The sequence below is a fragment of the Trachypithecus francoisi genome, unplaced genomic scaffold (assembly GCF_009764315.1).
Source record: "Trachypithecus francoisi isolate TF-2019V2 unplaced genomic scaffold, Tfra_2.0 Lachesis_group10, whole genome shotgun sequence".
Taxonomy (NCBI): domain Eukaryota; kingdom Metazoa; phylum Chordata; class Mammalia; order Primates; family Cercopithecidae; genus Trachypithecus; species Trachypithecus francoisi.
In genome coordinates, this window is record NW_022681455.1 from 49,982,256 (window position 1) to 49,995,911 (window position 13,656).

General features: G+C 31.6%; 2 protein-coding genes across 2 annotated transcripts; both read right to left on the reverse strand.

Annotated features, from left to right (window-relative positions):
- Positions 1-1,844: 1,844 nt before the first annotated feature.
- DEFB114 (defensin beta 114) lies at positions 1,845-7,254 on the reverse strand. Its single transcript, XM_033219900.1, has 2 exons — positions 7,147-7,254; positions 1,845-2,042 (listed from the first exon to the last, which is right to left on the reverse strand). Exons 1-2 carry the CDS (start codon positions 7,199-7,201, stop codon positions 1,888-1,890), a joined length of 210 nt encoding a protein of 69 aa, XP_033075791.1. The 5' UTR covers positions 7,202-7,254; the 3' UTR covers positions 1,845-1,887.
- Positions 7,255-11,776: 4,522 nt separating this feature from the next.
- On the reverse strand, positions 11,777-12,724 carry DEFB113 (defensin beta 113). Its single transcript, XM_033219901.1, has 2 exons — positions 12,667-12,724; positions 11,777-11,967 (listed from the first exon to the last, which is right to left on the reverse strand). The coding sequence occupies exons 1-2, from the start codon at positions 12,722-12,724 to the stop codon at positions 11,777-11,779; spliced, it is 249 nt and encodes an 82-aa protein (XP_033075792.1).
- Between the last annotated feature and the right edge of the window lie 932 nt (positions 12,725-13,656).

The following is a 13,656-nucleotide window of genomic DNA, read 5'->3' on the forward strand; positions in this document are numbered from 1 at the left end:
CACGGATAGATTTGTTCTTACCATGGGTTTTAGCAAGCTCAGCATATGTTTTTTTCCTTTATTAAGTCAGGAATTTTTACATTTTCACTTAAAGCACTTTACAGCTTCTCTTTGACATATCTGAATTGCCATCTTGAGTTTTGCAGCCTTATTGAGTAAAATAAATGTTATTTCAATACAAGCACTGCTATACTGGGATAGCTGTTCTGATAACTGAGATGGCTACAAAGTGACTAACAGGTGGGTAGCACAGACAGCATGGATACACTGGACAAAAGGATAATTCATGTCTCAGGAAGGATGAAGCAAGAAGGTGCAAGATTTTATCATGCTACTCAGAACAGCAAAATATTTAAAACTTAAGAGTGGTTTATTTCTAGAATTTTCCAATTAATATTTTCAGACTGTGGTTGACTGCAGGTAATTAAAACTGTGGAAACTGAAATCACACATAAAAGGGGGCCACTGTACAAATCACTCAAATCCCCAATGGGTATTTGATCTTTGTCCCAGTGAAACCAACCCAGTAGTCTCATAGACTGTTCTTTTGGATAAACATAAAAATTGACCTGTCTGATCTTAAAACTTGAAGCTTACATTTGTTTTATCTGAGTTCCTTCCTGAGTTCCTATCCTGACAATGAGATGCCTGACCCCTCATTCATCATGACTTCTTTGGTACCTCTCCCTAGTTACTGTTTTTTTTACACATTGTTACATTTCTTCCTTGCTATATAAACCCCTAGTTTTAGACCATCAGGGAGATGGATTTGAGACTAAGCTCCCATCTCTTCCGCTGCAGTCCCTGATTAAAGTCTTCTTCCTTGGCTGTATTTATTGTCTCAGTGATTGGCTTTCTGTGCAGTGAGCAACAGGATATAGATCCTACCAATGGTGTTTCACTATCACTAGTATAGGATTCCTGTTTGATCATTAATTTTAGTTAATATGGTAGACATTCCCACTAGGTTCACAAAATTTCTGATTAAAAATAGTAACAAAAACAACAAAAGCAAAACAATAATCCTGAACCAGTAGTTAGTTTTTAAAAACAAATGTTTGGTTACCTAGTAAAATTTGACACATGGTGAATTTAACCTTTGTTTTTAGATAGAAAACAAATTCTAATCTTCATATTTTTCATCGTGTTTTAGTATTAGATAAACTACTGGTACTGTCTAATACTTTTATTAAGGTTTAAATTACAGACCTTAATGTATTTTCCTATTCCGTCCAGAGCTAAGTAAGAAAATGCTAATAAGCTCAGGTAATGTTTTGTGAGTCTTAATTCTTTATCCAAAGTTCACATTGTATTTAAACCCACTTCTTAATGAATCAGTGCTTAATGGATCAATGTTTAGATTGTATTTAAACTCAGTTCTTAATGAATCAAAAATGGATCTATTTTCCCTTTCTGAATGAGATTCTTGCGAGATGATAGAGGAAGGGCTAGTGAGTTTATCCGTGTTTTCCTGAACTTATACTTTTAGCTCTTGCTTAGGCTTTTTGTGTCTTGACTCGGATAACCTGATGGTGATATTTAGACACCTGATAAGTCCATTGATTTTCATGAATCAAGTTTCTAATGAGATCTTGGCTAAATTGGGAAGCATTCAATGGTATATGCTTTTGTGGCCCAAGACAGATTAAAACTGGACCTAAATTAGAGCAAACATAGTTCCAGATATGCTTATGTTAAAACTGTTAGTTCAGAAAACTAAGAGAATTTCTATCTCATTCCATTGCATATGAAATTAACACCCACAAAGGAAGATAGCACTATTGGCTTATATATTTAATTATTTATTTCAGAAGTCCTAATTATATTCCCATATCTCTCTGCCCTGGTGCCCATGTAACTTCTTTGTTCAGAGGTATGTCTTCCTTTTCAAAACATATCATCTTCTTCATACAACCTCTCAATGCAGCAAATTTTTCTTGCTGAGGAACATATGTCTATTTGCTTTTCACTCTCAAGACAGTCTCTTTTACAACGACCATAACGTTTGGTGCAACGATCAGCATCCACCAAGGTATATGTTGCTACAGTAAAAGAAGAGTAACAGAAATTACTAATCTTTTATTTAAGCATATATTACTTCTGATTTCATAGAGTATGATATGTACATTGTACCAAGTTTAGAAGATACCAAAAAAATACACAAAAAGTATCTTATACGCCCATGTATATGCAAAATTAAAACTTGTTTTAAAATTACTATATGATTTAAAACTTCGTGACATATATTATTCTTCTCAAAAAGATTCAAGATATTTTTAGAGCTACATGACAATGTATATAATCTTTCAGCTATTTTTGGACAATCATATAACATCTAAAGGTTTTTTGTTGTTGTTGTTGTTGTTGTTGTTGTTGTTTTGGGGTTTTTTTGTTTTTTGTTTTGGAGTCTCGCTGTCTCCCAGGCTGAAGTGCAGTGGCGCGATCTCGGCACACTGCAAGCTCCACCTCCCAGGTTCACGCCATTCTCCTGCCTCACTGAGTAGCTGGGACTACAGGCGCCCGCCAGCACGCCTGGATAATTTTTTGTATTTTTAGTAGAAACTGGGTTTCACTGTGTTAGCCAGGATGGTCTCGATCTCCTGACCTCGTGATCCACTTGCCTTGGCCTCCCAAAGTGCTGGGATTGCCGGCGTGAGCCACCGCGCCCGGCCAATATCTAAAGTTTTTAATATTTTAGGATTATGAAAAACAATGTGGGTTACATATTTTAATACTTACATGACATATCCTTATGATAGTTGTAAAAACTGCCACAAAAATATGTTTTAGTACTGCCACAAAAATATATGCAATTTTTGCCCCATTGCAATTTTAATTTTTATGTCCTTATTTATGTTGAATACTTTTCCTTCTTTTTATAAAATTTTTTACATACTTTGTTGATCATATAATTGGAATTTTAAAAAAGTAACACATTCACAAAAATTTAAAAAATATAATGTGGATAGTAACTTTTATCTGTCATATTTGTCACCAGTTGGTCTACCTTAGTTGTTATTTTTTGTATTGTTAGCTATGGATTTTAAACAATAACACTTTCATTACAAGATACATAAATATTCAATTTAAAAATGTAAACAATTTTGTATTTTTATATGCAGTAATGTACAAAAATCATATATTTTAATGTGTTATTTTACTTTCAAAATAAATTCTTGCATAGAATTTTTCATCATAGTATATTATTTATTATAGCATTTTTCTCTTCATATCAACTGTACTTGTCAGATATGTAGCTAACTTCCTTTCTTTTAAACGATTAAATGATTGTTCCACACTATTTATTAAAATATTTTCTCCATCTCTTTAAATGATTTTCACTATATGTTTAATGTTGTTATATGCTAAATTCTCACAAGCTAGATCTCTTTCAGTTATCAATGGCATTTTATGAATATAGCTACGGATTTTTGAAACAAAAACAGCTTAGATTACAAAAATGTATAATAGAAAAAGCACGTGCTTTATTATATTTTATTTCTTCATGTATAAACTTTAAAAATAAAATAAAACAAACTTGCAGAAGAGTACCTAAACATAAATGCTCAGCTAGGAGTGTTATTAAACACTAGGGACCTATGTAAACATTACCCAAGTCAAGAAATAGAACGTTTCCGGCACACTTGTGCCCCCTTGCAATTACTATTCTTTTCACTCTTTCACTTCAAAAAAAAAAAAAAAAGTCTTGATTTATATTTTGTTTAAGCCTGCTCATGTTAAAGCTTTATGTGAATGCAACAACACAGCACATATATTTTTACATCTCATTCACTCACAATTTTGTTTTTGGAGATTTGTTCTTATTTTGCATAACTGTAATTCTTCCATTTTCATTATCATATAGTGGACTGTCATATGCATATACTACAATTTAGCCTTATCTGCTGATGAATATTCAGGTTGTTTCCAGTTTTTGAATGCTTTTGTACTTGACTCTTGGGGCATATGCTGAGGCATTTTTGTTGGGCATATCCCTAAGGGTGAAATACAATGGCAATGTGTCTGCATAGCTTCAACATTAGTAGATAACACCAAGCATATTTTCAAATCATTGGTGCTAACTTAAACTTCCAGCAGCATTGCGTAATACTTTCAGACATCTAAAACCCAAGAAATGCTTAATATTTTTAATTTAGTAATTATGATGTGAATGTAATGACACCTCATATATCTTAACCCATTTTATATTTCATAATAAAATGCCCATTTTTCTGATTACTGAAAAAGGGTAACATACTTTCTTATGTTTACTGACCTAATAAATATCTATTGTTTAGAAAGTGAGCCATCTTTGGTTTTCTATTGGGCTGTCTTTTTTATATTGTTTTATGTATGTTATTTATATATTCTAGTTGTGTTCCTTTTGTATACTAAATGTATTGCACATATTTTTCTCAATATAGAGCTTGCTTTTTTTTACTTGATTTTTTTGATTTACAAAAGTTTCCGAATTTTAATGTAGTCAATATTATTTTTTCTACTGATTAAGAAATACTACTACTTGTATGTCAAAATTGTTAATAAATTCTTTTATGTTAACTTGTATGGTTTATTGTTTGGCCTTTTTCCATGCTTGCATCTCAGGTTATTTGGAACGAGATTTTGCATGTGGTAAGAGGCAGTAGTCAAATTTCATTTTTTCTTCATATGACTATGCAATGAAACCAGTCCTGTTTATTGAAAAGCTTATTTATAATTCAAGATGGATTAGAGACTTAAATGTTAGACCTAATACCATAAAAACCCTAGAAGAAAATCTAGGTGGTACCATTCAGGAAATAGGCATGGGCAAGGACTTCATGTCTAAAACACCAAAAGCAACAGCAGCAAAAGCCAAAATTGACAAATGGGATCTAATTAAACTAAAGAGCTTCTGCACAGCAAAAGAAACTACCATCAGAGTGAACAGGCAACCTACAGAATGGGAGAAAATTTTTGCAATCTACTCATCTGACAAAGGGCTAATATCCAGAATCTACAAAGAACTCAAACAAATATACAAGAAAAAAACAAACAACCCCATCAAAAAGTGGGCAAAGGTTATGAACAGACATTTCTCAAAAGAAGACATTCATACAGCCAACAGACACATGAAAAAATGCTCATCATCACTGGCCATCAGAGAAATGCAAATCAAAACCACAATGAGATACCATCTCACACCAGTTAGAATGGCAGTCATTAAAAAGTCAGGAAACAACAGATGCTGGAGAGGATGTGGAGAAATAGGAACACTTTTACACTGTTGGTGGGATTGTAAACTAGTTCAACCATTATGGAAAAGAGTATGGCAATTCCTCAAGGATCTAGAACTAGATGTACCATATGACCCAGCCATCCCACTACTGGGTATATACCCAAAGGATTATAAATTATTCTACTACAAAGACACATGCACACGTATGTTTATTGCGGCACTATTCACAATAGCAAAGACTTGGAATCAACCCAAATGTCCATCTGTGACAGACTGGATTAAGAAAATGTGGCACATATACACCATGGAATACTATGCAGCCATAAAAAAGGATGAGTTTGCGTCCTTTGTAGGGACATGGATGCAGCTGGAAACCATCATTCTTAGCAAACTGTCACAAGAACTGAAAACCAAACACCGCATGTTCTCACTCATAGGTGGGAATTGAACAATGAGATCACTTGGACTTGGGAAGGGGAACATCACACACTGGGGCCTATCATGGGGAGGGGGGAGGGGGGAGGGATTGCATTGGGAGTTATACATGATATAAATAATGAATTGATGGGTGCTGATGAATTGATGGGTGCAGCACACCAACATGGCACAAGTATACATATGTAACAAACCTGCACGTTATGCACATGTACCCTAGAACTTAAAGTATAATAAAAAAAAAATAAAAGCTTATTTATTACATTGTTCTGTAGTGCCATCTTTATCTGTTTCTGGGTTCTCTATTCTACATTGATGTATTCAAAAATTTATATGTATTAGGTAATTTCTGAAAAAATTACATCATAATGAATCTGAACAGCAACAAAAAGAAATAGAAAATCTAAATGTTTCTAAATTCAATAAGGGAATAGAATCCATAACAATTAAGCTTCTATAGAGAAAATACCCAACCCAGATAGGTTCACTGTTGAATTTTAAACATTTAAAGAAGAAATAACACCAATTATACACAAACTTTTCCAGATAATAGAAAATAAAATGATGTTTCTAACTTATTTTATGAGATCAAAAATACCTGGTATTAAAACTGATCAGGACATTACAAGAACGAAAATTAAAGGTGAACCTTACTCATTAACACAGATGCAAAAATTTCTGGTGCATAATATCCTCACATGATCATTTTGATATCTGTAGCATATATACTAATATATCTGATAAAGTTTAGTTCTGCCTTCACTTTTTGTTACAGTTTTATCAAAGCTTTATTAATTTTGTTAGTCTTTTCAAAAACCAAAATGTAGCCTTTTTTATTTTCTCTAGTTTCTGTCTTCTACTTATTATATTTAATTATGTCTCATTACATGCTTATAACTGTCATTTTAATTTGATTTTCTTTTTTTAACTTCATCAGTTAAAATTTTACATTTTAGTTTTAATTCTTTTTATATATATGGATATAATTATATTAATTTCCTTGTGAACCCTACTATGAACTTTAACTTATCTCATTTTTATTACCATTCAGTTCAAAATATTTTCTAATATCCATTTGATCATCCTATAGATTCTATTATTGATATTCCAAGAAATATACACTGCTGTTCTCAGTTCATTCAGTTTCTCTAGGGTCTAATTGCTTTTAAGCCTTTACTTCTGGGACTTATAAATAAATTTAATATATTATAGTTTTCTTAAGAATTTAAATATCTAGAAGAAAACTCAGTCCAAAAAAGTTGAAAGATCTTATCTTCATTATCTCATTTTATCTGCGTATCAATTTGGAAAATGAGGTAGGTAAAGTACACCAGTGTAATGATGTTATCAATGAGAAAATCAAGATTCGATATAATCAAGACACTTCTTTAATTGATAAGATTGCATTAAAAATATGCATTATACAATTAATAATTTATTATTTCTATTTCTAATGAGAAGTTTTACACAAATATAACAGACATCTATCTTACCTGGTAGAATGAAGGTCACATAACACAGAAAATAGAGATAGTTAAAGATCCTCATTCTGTAGAAAGAAGCTGTTGAAAGATTTGGTAACAGAATGCAGAGACTAGAGAACTTTCCAAAAACCCAAAAGACATTTACTATTTATAGTTTTCTAGTGGAAGAGAAACTCTCATTATCCAGAAATTATTTTAATTTTGTGTGCCTGTCTCTGCTCCAATGACTATGGCTGTGGGCAGAATTACCCAAATTGAAAACACTTGAAAATAATGGAGCTTTTGGGAGGTATCCCTCTGTGAATGATAGCCGTAAACATGGCATCTTCATATAATTGCTAATTAATTAGTGATCAACACAAAGGGGCATCCATGGAATAAACTTAAGGTAAATATTTATTTACTACTTCAGAAATAAAACAACTGAACATTGTCCATTAATCTGCTGATTACTTTTCAAAATTTACTATAGTCACTAATCTGGTGTGCCAATTTATCAATATGCCTGCATATCAAAAATTTTTAATTATATCATGTTATCCCATTAATTTTGCCCAAATTATTCATTTACAAGACCCAAATATTAAGCCTCACATTTGTCACTAATTTCTATTACATTTTTTTCAGACACAACTTACATATTCACGAAACTCTTGTTTTCTTAGTAAAGCTCAGTAATTCTCCACTTTTTTTTAACATTTAAATATTTTATTACATGCACATAATGAATAATGAGAAGAGACTTTGTAATGAATAGCAATAACTTCTGCCCACTAGGCCTTCTAGTGATTACTAACATAAGAACAAGGATGTAGTGTAGATCTTATCTTGGCTTACCAACCAGAGTACATCTCTTGGTTTCTGCTAAGAAGACTACAAATTTAGATTGCTTACACTCTTTTCTAGGCTATCTTTATCAAATATTTTGAAGTTATGTTAATTTTTTAAAAATATTATAGTTTATCTTCAACAAAACACTTATATTTTTCCTATCAACTGTAGTTACAATATTAAGCCTTACTCATTCAAAATGAAAATATTTGCCCTCTTGCCAGTTACTCCAGCAATTCTCTCCCTTTTTCACATCCCATTCATTTGTTGCACATTTCCTTTTATGTTGTGTAAGATAATATGTGTACTCTGTGTATAATTAGAATTAAAACACATGCTTTATTTTTAGACTGTAATACAATAAGCATTACCAAATATTTTGCCTTTTTCTATGTGCCAATTATCACAACACATAGGTTAATCAAAGAGAAATGCTCTTGGTTTCAAAGTCAAATTGATATCATTGTTAACATTATTACTATCAATAATTTTTTAAATATTTTTCTTATCTTCTTTCCTTTTTCTTAAGTGTTTTTGTGTTTTATTTTAATTGTTTTATATTTATTTAAGTCATTATTGAAAAGAATTTCTTCCTGCAGTTTTCTTTGTGCATATGGACAAAATATAAATAATAGGCATTCCCTATCTTCAAGTTTATCTCAGTAGCATAGGTGATTCCTGATATTGCTTCATTCTAAGATTTTCTAAACCTGCCCTCCTGAGTTTAATTTACTGTGATCTGGATCTCGTGTCTTTTTGTTGTTGTTGTTGTTGTTGTTCTTGCTTTTCTCCCTCCAGAATTGTTTTCAGAAAAGATTTATTTAAAATTAGAATTTCATTTCCTTTCTAAAAAATATTTTTATTCTGCCCTCACATTTAGTTATTTGGATGTTAAATCTAGGTTCAAAATCATGTTCCTTCAGAACTTGAAAGCTGTTACTCCACTAACATCCGGCATCCAGTCTTCCTGATGAAAACTCTAATGCTGGGATAGCTCCTTTTAAATGTTTTTATTTTTTTCTCTTTTGATGTCATTAGGACATTGGTTTTCTGATTCAATCTCCCAAACTTTATGATTCACACATTTCTTGGTGTAAATTTCCTATGAATAAGTTATCTTTCTGGTATTGATGAGCTTGTATCTTTCCCTGGATCTGGGAAATTTTCTTCTCTTTCTCTATTTTTTTTCACTGATAAGTTCTTCCTTCCTTATTTGTTTGTTTATTTTCTCTCTTTTGGGGATTGTTTTTAAGTCAAACATTTAGCTATTCCTCTATAATTTTCTCTCTGATTTTTATGTCTATTTGTTATTTTTTGATTTTAAATAAATCTTTTACTTTTATATTTAGCTTTTGCAATTTTTAGGCAAACTTTTTTTTCGTTTGCTAAAAAAGGAATATAAGTGCCCTTTTCTGTTCTCTGATCATTCTTATGTCATAGAATAATAGTCCTGTATTATAGATGTAAAGGTTTCTTGAATACCTCTGTAAATACATTTTAGAGAGGTTTAGTTTGTTTGTTTGTTTTGTATTACATTACATTCTTTTCCTTGGTCTGTTTTCTCAGAGTCTAGCATTCTGTTTGCCATTGTGATCTTAGATATTCATGCTGCTGATTTTACTTATATGTTGGATGAATAACTGAATACATTGTAGGATTTCCTTGGTTGTCATGCATATCTTTTCCTCTCTGCAATGGAATTCTCATGGTAAAGTCTGTGAATGTGGGCTGAATGGGCTTCCTTACTACAAGTAGAATGCCTTAGGACTCCCTGTATCTTGAAGAAGAAACCTTGCTATTTTTCCAGAGGCAGAAGTTTCTATACCAGAAATCTTAGCTCTCTCCACAAGATTTTAATTATTCAATTAGATTGTGATTTTATTTAAACAAAACTAAAAACCTCATGAGGGAAGAATTGTGGAGATTCCATAATTTTTCTTGAATAAAGAAAGGCTCCTTGGATTTTTTGCAAGTCTAGTTAATTTGCAGAGCTCTTTATAAAGTAGATTTAGGTAATTTTATGACAATCTTTTTCTTACTTTTATGGAGAAGCAGATTTTCTGAATTTTTTGCTCCATTTTTCCAGAAGTGCTACCCATAATTTATTGCTTATTGCTACTTAACAAAAATTTCTATAGTTTGAAAGTTAAGCTGTGTTCTGGTTTATATTCCTGTGCAATAAACCACTCTAAAACTTGTTGGCTTAAAGTAGGAAAAAAACACAACATTTTATTATGCTCATGAATTGTGTGTGACAAAAATTAACATTTTCTTTATGTCTGAAAACTCACCTGAGAAGACACAGCCTAGGAGTGATTTCATATTGGCTAACTCCTTCTTATCCTCCTTTGTGGGTTCCAGTTCTTCACATAGAATTATTTAAATCCTATTCCTTGAGATTTCAGACTTTACCACCTCAGTCTGTAGCCTTTCATTACGTGATTTTATCTCATTGCTTTAGTTAATGGCTTGACAAATCTATATTGGAAGCACATTTTTGTTTCTTGAGCTTTACAAATGAATATAGCAGAAAAGTATAAACTTAATATGTCATAAATGTTCCTTTCCAAGATTGCTCCTCTGACTATATTTTCTAATGAGTAATCACATTGTTAGGCAAATATTTCAAATAAGAAAACTGCAAGTTATCAATTTCTCTTAAACCTAAAATTCACTGAAACTCTTTGATTTCTTCTAAGTCAGACCTCTGTCCTAAATTTTTATACCATCCAAACTGTTGTTACAGGTTCAAGTAAGAAATACATTCAATGGATACTTTAATTTCTGAATGTCAAGTTTTACTGATGCTTTATAATTCATAAGAAAGTTTATGTTAAAGTCATTTTAATATTATAAAAAAATTAATATGGAATGTGGAAACTTGGAAACCCATTGAATTCATTGAAGACAAGGACAAAAACAGAAGCATTAAGTATTGAAGTATAGGATGAGAGAAGTTAAATAAAATTCTTGAGGACCAAGAGAGAAGACCCTTGGATTGGCAGCCTACGTTTAAGATTGATTATAATAGTCAGCTCTGGATGTTAGAATTAGAAGTGACTTTTCTGTTATCTTTGAACATTTCTGTATTGTTCTAAATTTTCAAATTATTTTAAAAATTTAAAAACTCTTAAGATGTTTTTAATTTGCTTTTATCGTGATCATGAAATTATAAGTATATATGCAAAACAATATAATATTATAAAGAGTAAATAACTCAGCCATGAACCCATCTCTCCAACATAACTACTCTTAGGGTTTAGTGTTTTTCCTCCTGCTGTTTTTCCTTTTTGATGTATTTTTACATGGGTAAGGTGTTAACATATTTCATTTTACTCTCTTTTCAGTTTGGTTAGCTCTTTCTTAAAATTATTTTTATCAATCTTCTGTTATTATGTGATTAGCATCCGTATAACTCTGTGTCCAAGAAACAAACACATTTATATGGAAACTATAAGAAGGTATATAAACCGTAATTTATGTTTAGTATCTCAAAGATCATATGGAAATAAATGTTTCTATACCAGGCAAATAAATAGGTCAGAGATGAAGAGAAAAAGGATCAAAAATCCTCTGTCACTTGGGTGGAGATAAACTTCTGCCAGTTTAGTGAAGAAGATGCTACCACTCTTTTTTTCTTTATTTCTCTTGTACTAAGTCAACACTGAACTCTCCAGACGTGATATAATTGCATAATCTAGAATGCCAGAGATCAATCACTTAAATATAGATTGATAGATAGCAAAAATTCATTTTTATTAATAATATTGTTATGATGTAGTGTTATACAGTATTTTATAATTGTAATTTATTTTCGGTAAAGTTTAGTAGTGATTTTGTTAATGATTGGCTTTTGGTAGTCCCGTACCACACAGCAGGGGTTAACATCACAGTAATAATGTACATATTCCCAGGTGTTGCATTCTGGCTTGCAGGCACCACGAACAAGTTGACATTCTCTTTTTCTCTCTGCAATTTCTCTTGTTTTTTTCTGTGGAACTAAGAAAAAGTAGCTATGAACATAAGTCCAGATTTAATATCCTTAGATACAGAGATGAATAAAGTAAACTCTTTAAAATGTAGAGTGAAACCATTTTGTTCCTGAAATCATGCCCAAGCAACTGTATTAAATTTTTCCCTGTATCAGCTGGTATAATATACTTATTTATCCAACAATACTGCTTTTGTCACTAACTTTTTAAATTATCATTTTGTAAATAGAACATTTTTAAATATCTAATTTCTGTATGCTTCCTCCAGAGTAAAGAGAAAAAGACATGGAAGAAATAGTCTACATGTTTTGTTTTCTAAATAATCATCCACCTCTAACCCCTTTTCTCTCTACCCCTACCAATCGTTAGGTTGGCTGTAAAAAGCTTAATTTTGACAGTAGCTACAATATAACTTGGTAAAATTGATTTTGAAACAGAAGGCAGTAAGAAGTATCTAAAAAATTAGTGTCATCACACAAAACAACAAAATAAATACATTTAATTCTACATTTCAGGGAAATTTTTTTTTATTATTTTCTCAAATACCAGTTCTATTCATTTCGTCCTCCATGAAAAAATAAATTGCCTTATAAGGAGGTCATATGAAATCTCCTAAGAATAATGTATTTGTTTCTATTATTTTCAGAGTAAAGCATTTATAAGAATATTTTGCCCTTTGTATCTTTTCTATAATAACAAATATTACCTGATGGACCACAAGACACAGTGAAGACAAAGGTCAGAAAAATACAAAGTATCTTCATTGTTGATGCAGTTACACTTGAGAGAAGTTGGGACAGAGCTCAAAATGTCTCAGAGTTGAGCCAGTCTTTGGTAAAAGAAAGATGGGCTCTTGTTTTTATAGCCTTCTTGGCATGATTACAATTCTGATTAATGCTGCCTTTCCTGATTGAGTGCATATTCAGTAAGTATTGTGAAATAGCAAACAAGTGTGGTAGAGAGTTTAGTGCTGCTACAACCTCGGTGAGCCAAACATGAATTCATTTCATTTTTGTAACAAGGGGGTTAAAGTATTCTTGGTCAGTAAATAATTAAAAGCACATAATCAATATCACTTACATTTTCAGCTACATGCTTTTTTGAGTATTTATTATGTACCAGGGGCTGTTAGTGCTTTATATGGATTAATTCTCATGACAAATTCTATAACATTGGAACTTCTTGATTTCCTATTGAGAAAACTGTGATGCAGATTATCTAATGGCTTACAAATTATATATGTAGTCATTGGTGGAACAGAGATTGATTATCAGGTTATATGATGACAGAGCTCTTTCTCTTAGCCTCCACTCTCCTCCTCATTCTCTCAACTGTGTGATGGGTTTCCATCATGTATATTCTCTGTACACATGGCCTGAACCATACACTGTTTCTGGGGCTCAATTTTTCTATAAATAGAAAATAAACATTTCTATATCACTGTTTTAATACTGTTATATTAGCAATTATCATAGTTGCACTATAAGAATAATCAGTATCATTATTTACCTGCCATGTAATGATGACTCAGTCATGAGATTATCTTATTGATAGTAGACAGCAGTGTGTTAAGAATCTACACACTAGATTTAGATAGAGAAAACCAATCTTGGGGTCTGGTTCTCAGTTTACCATCTGTATATTTGGAATAAATATTCATCTATCTAAGCCTTAGGATTCTCTTCTTCATGGCCAG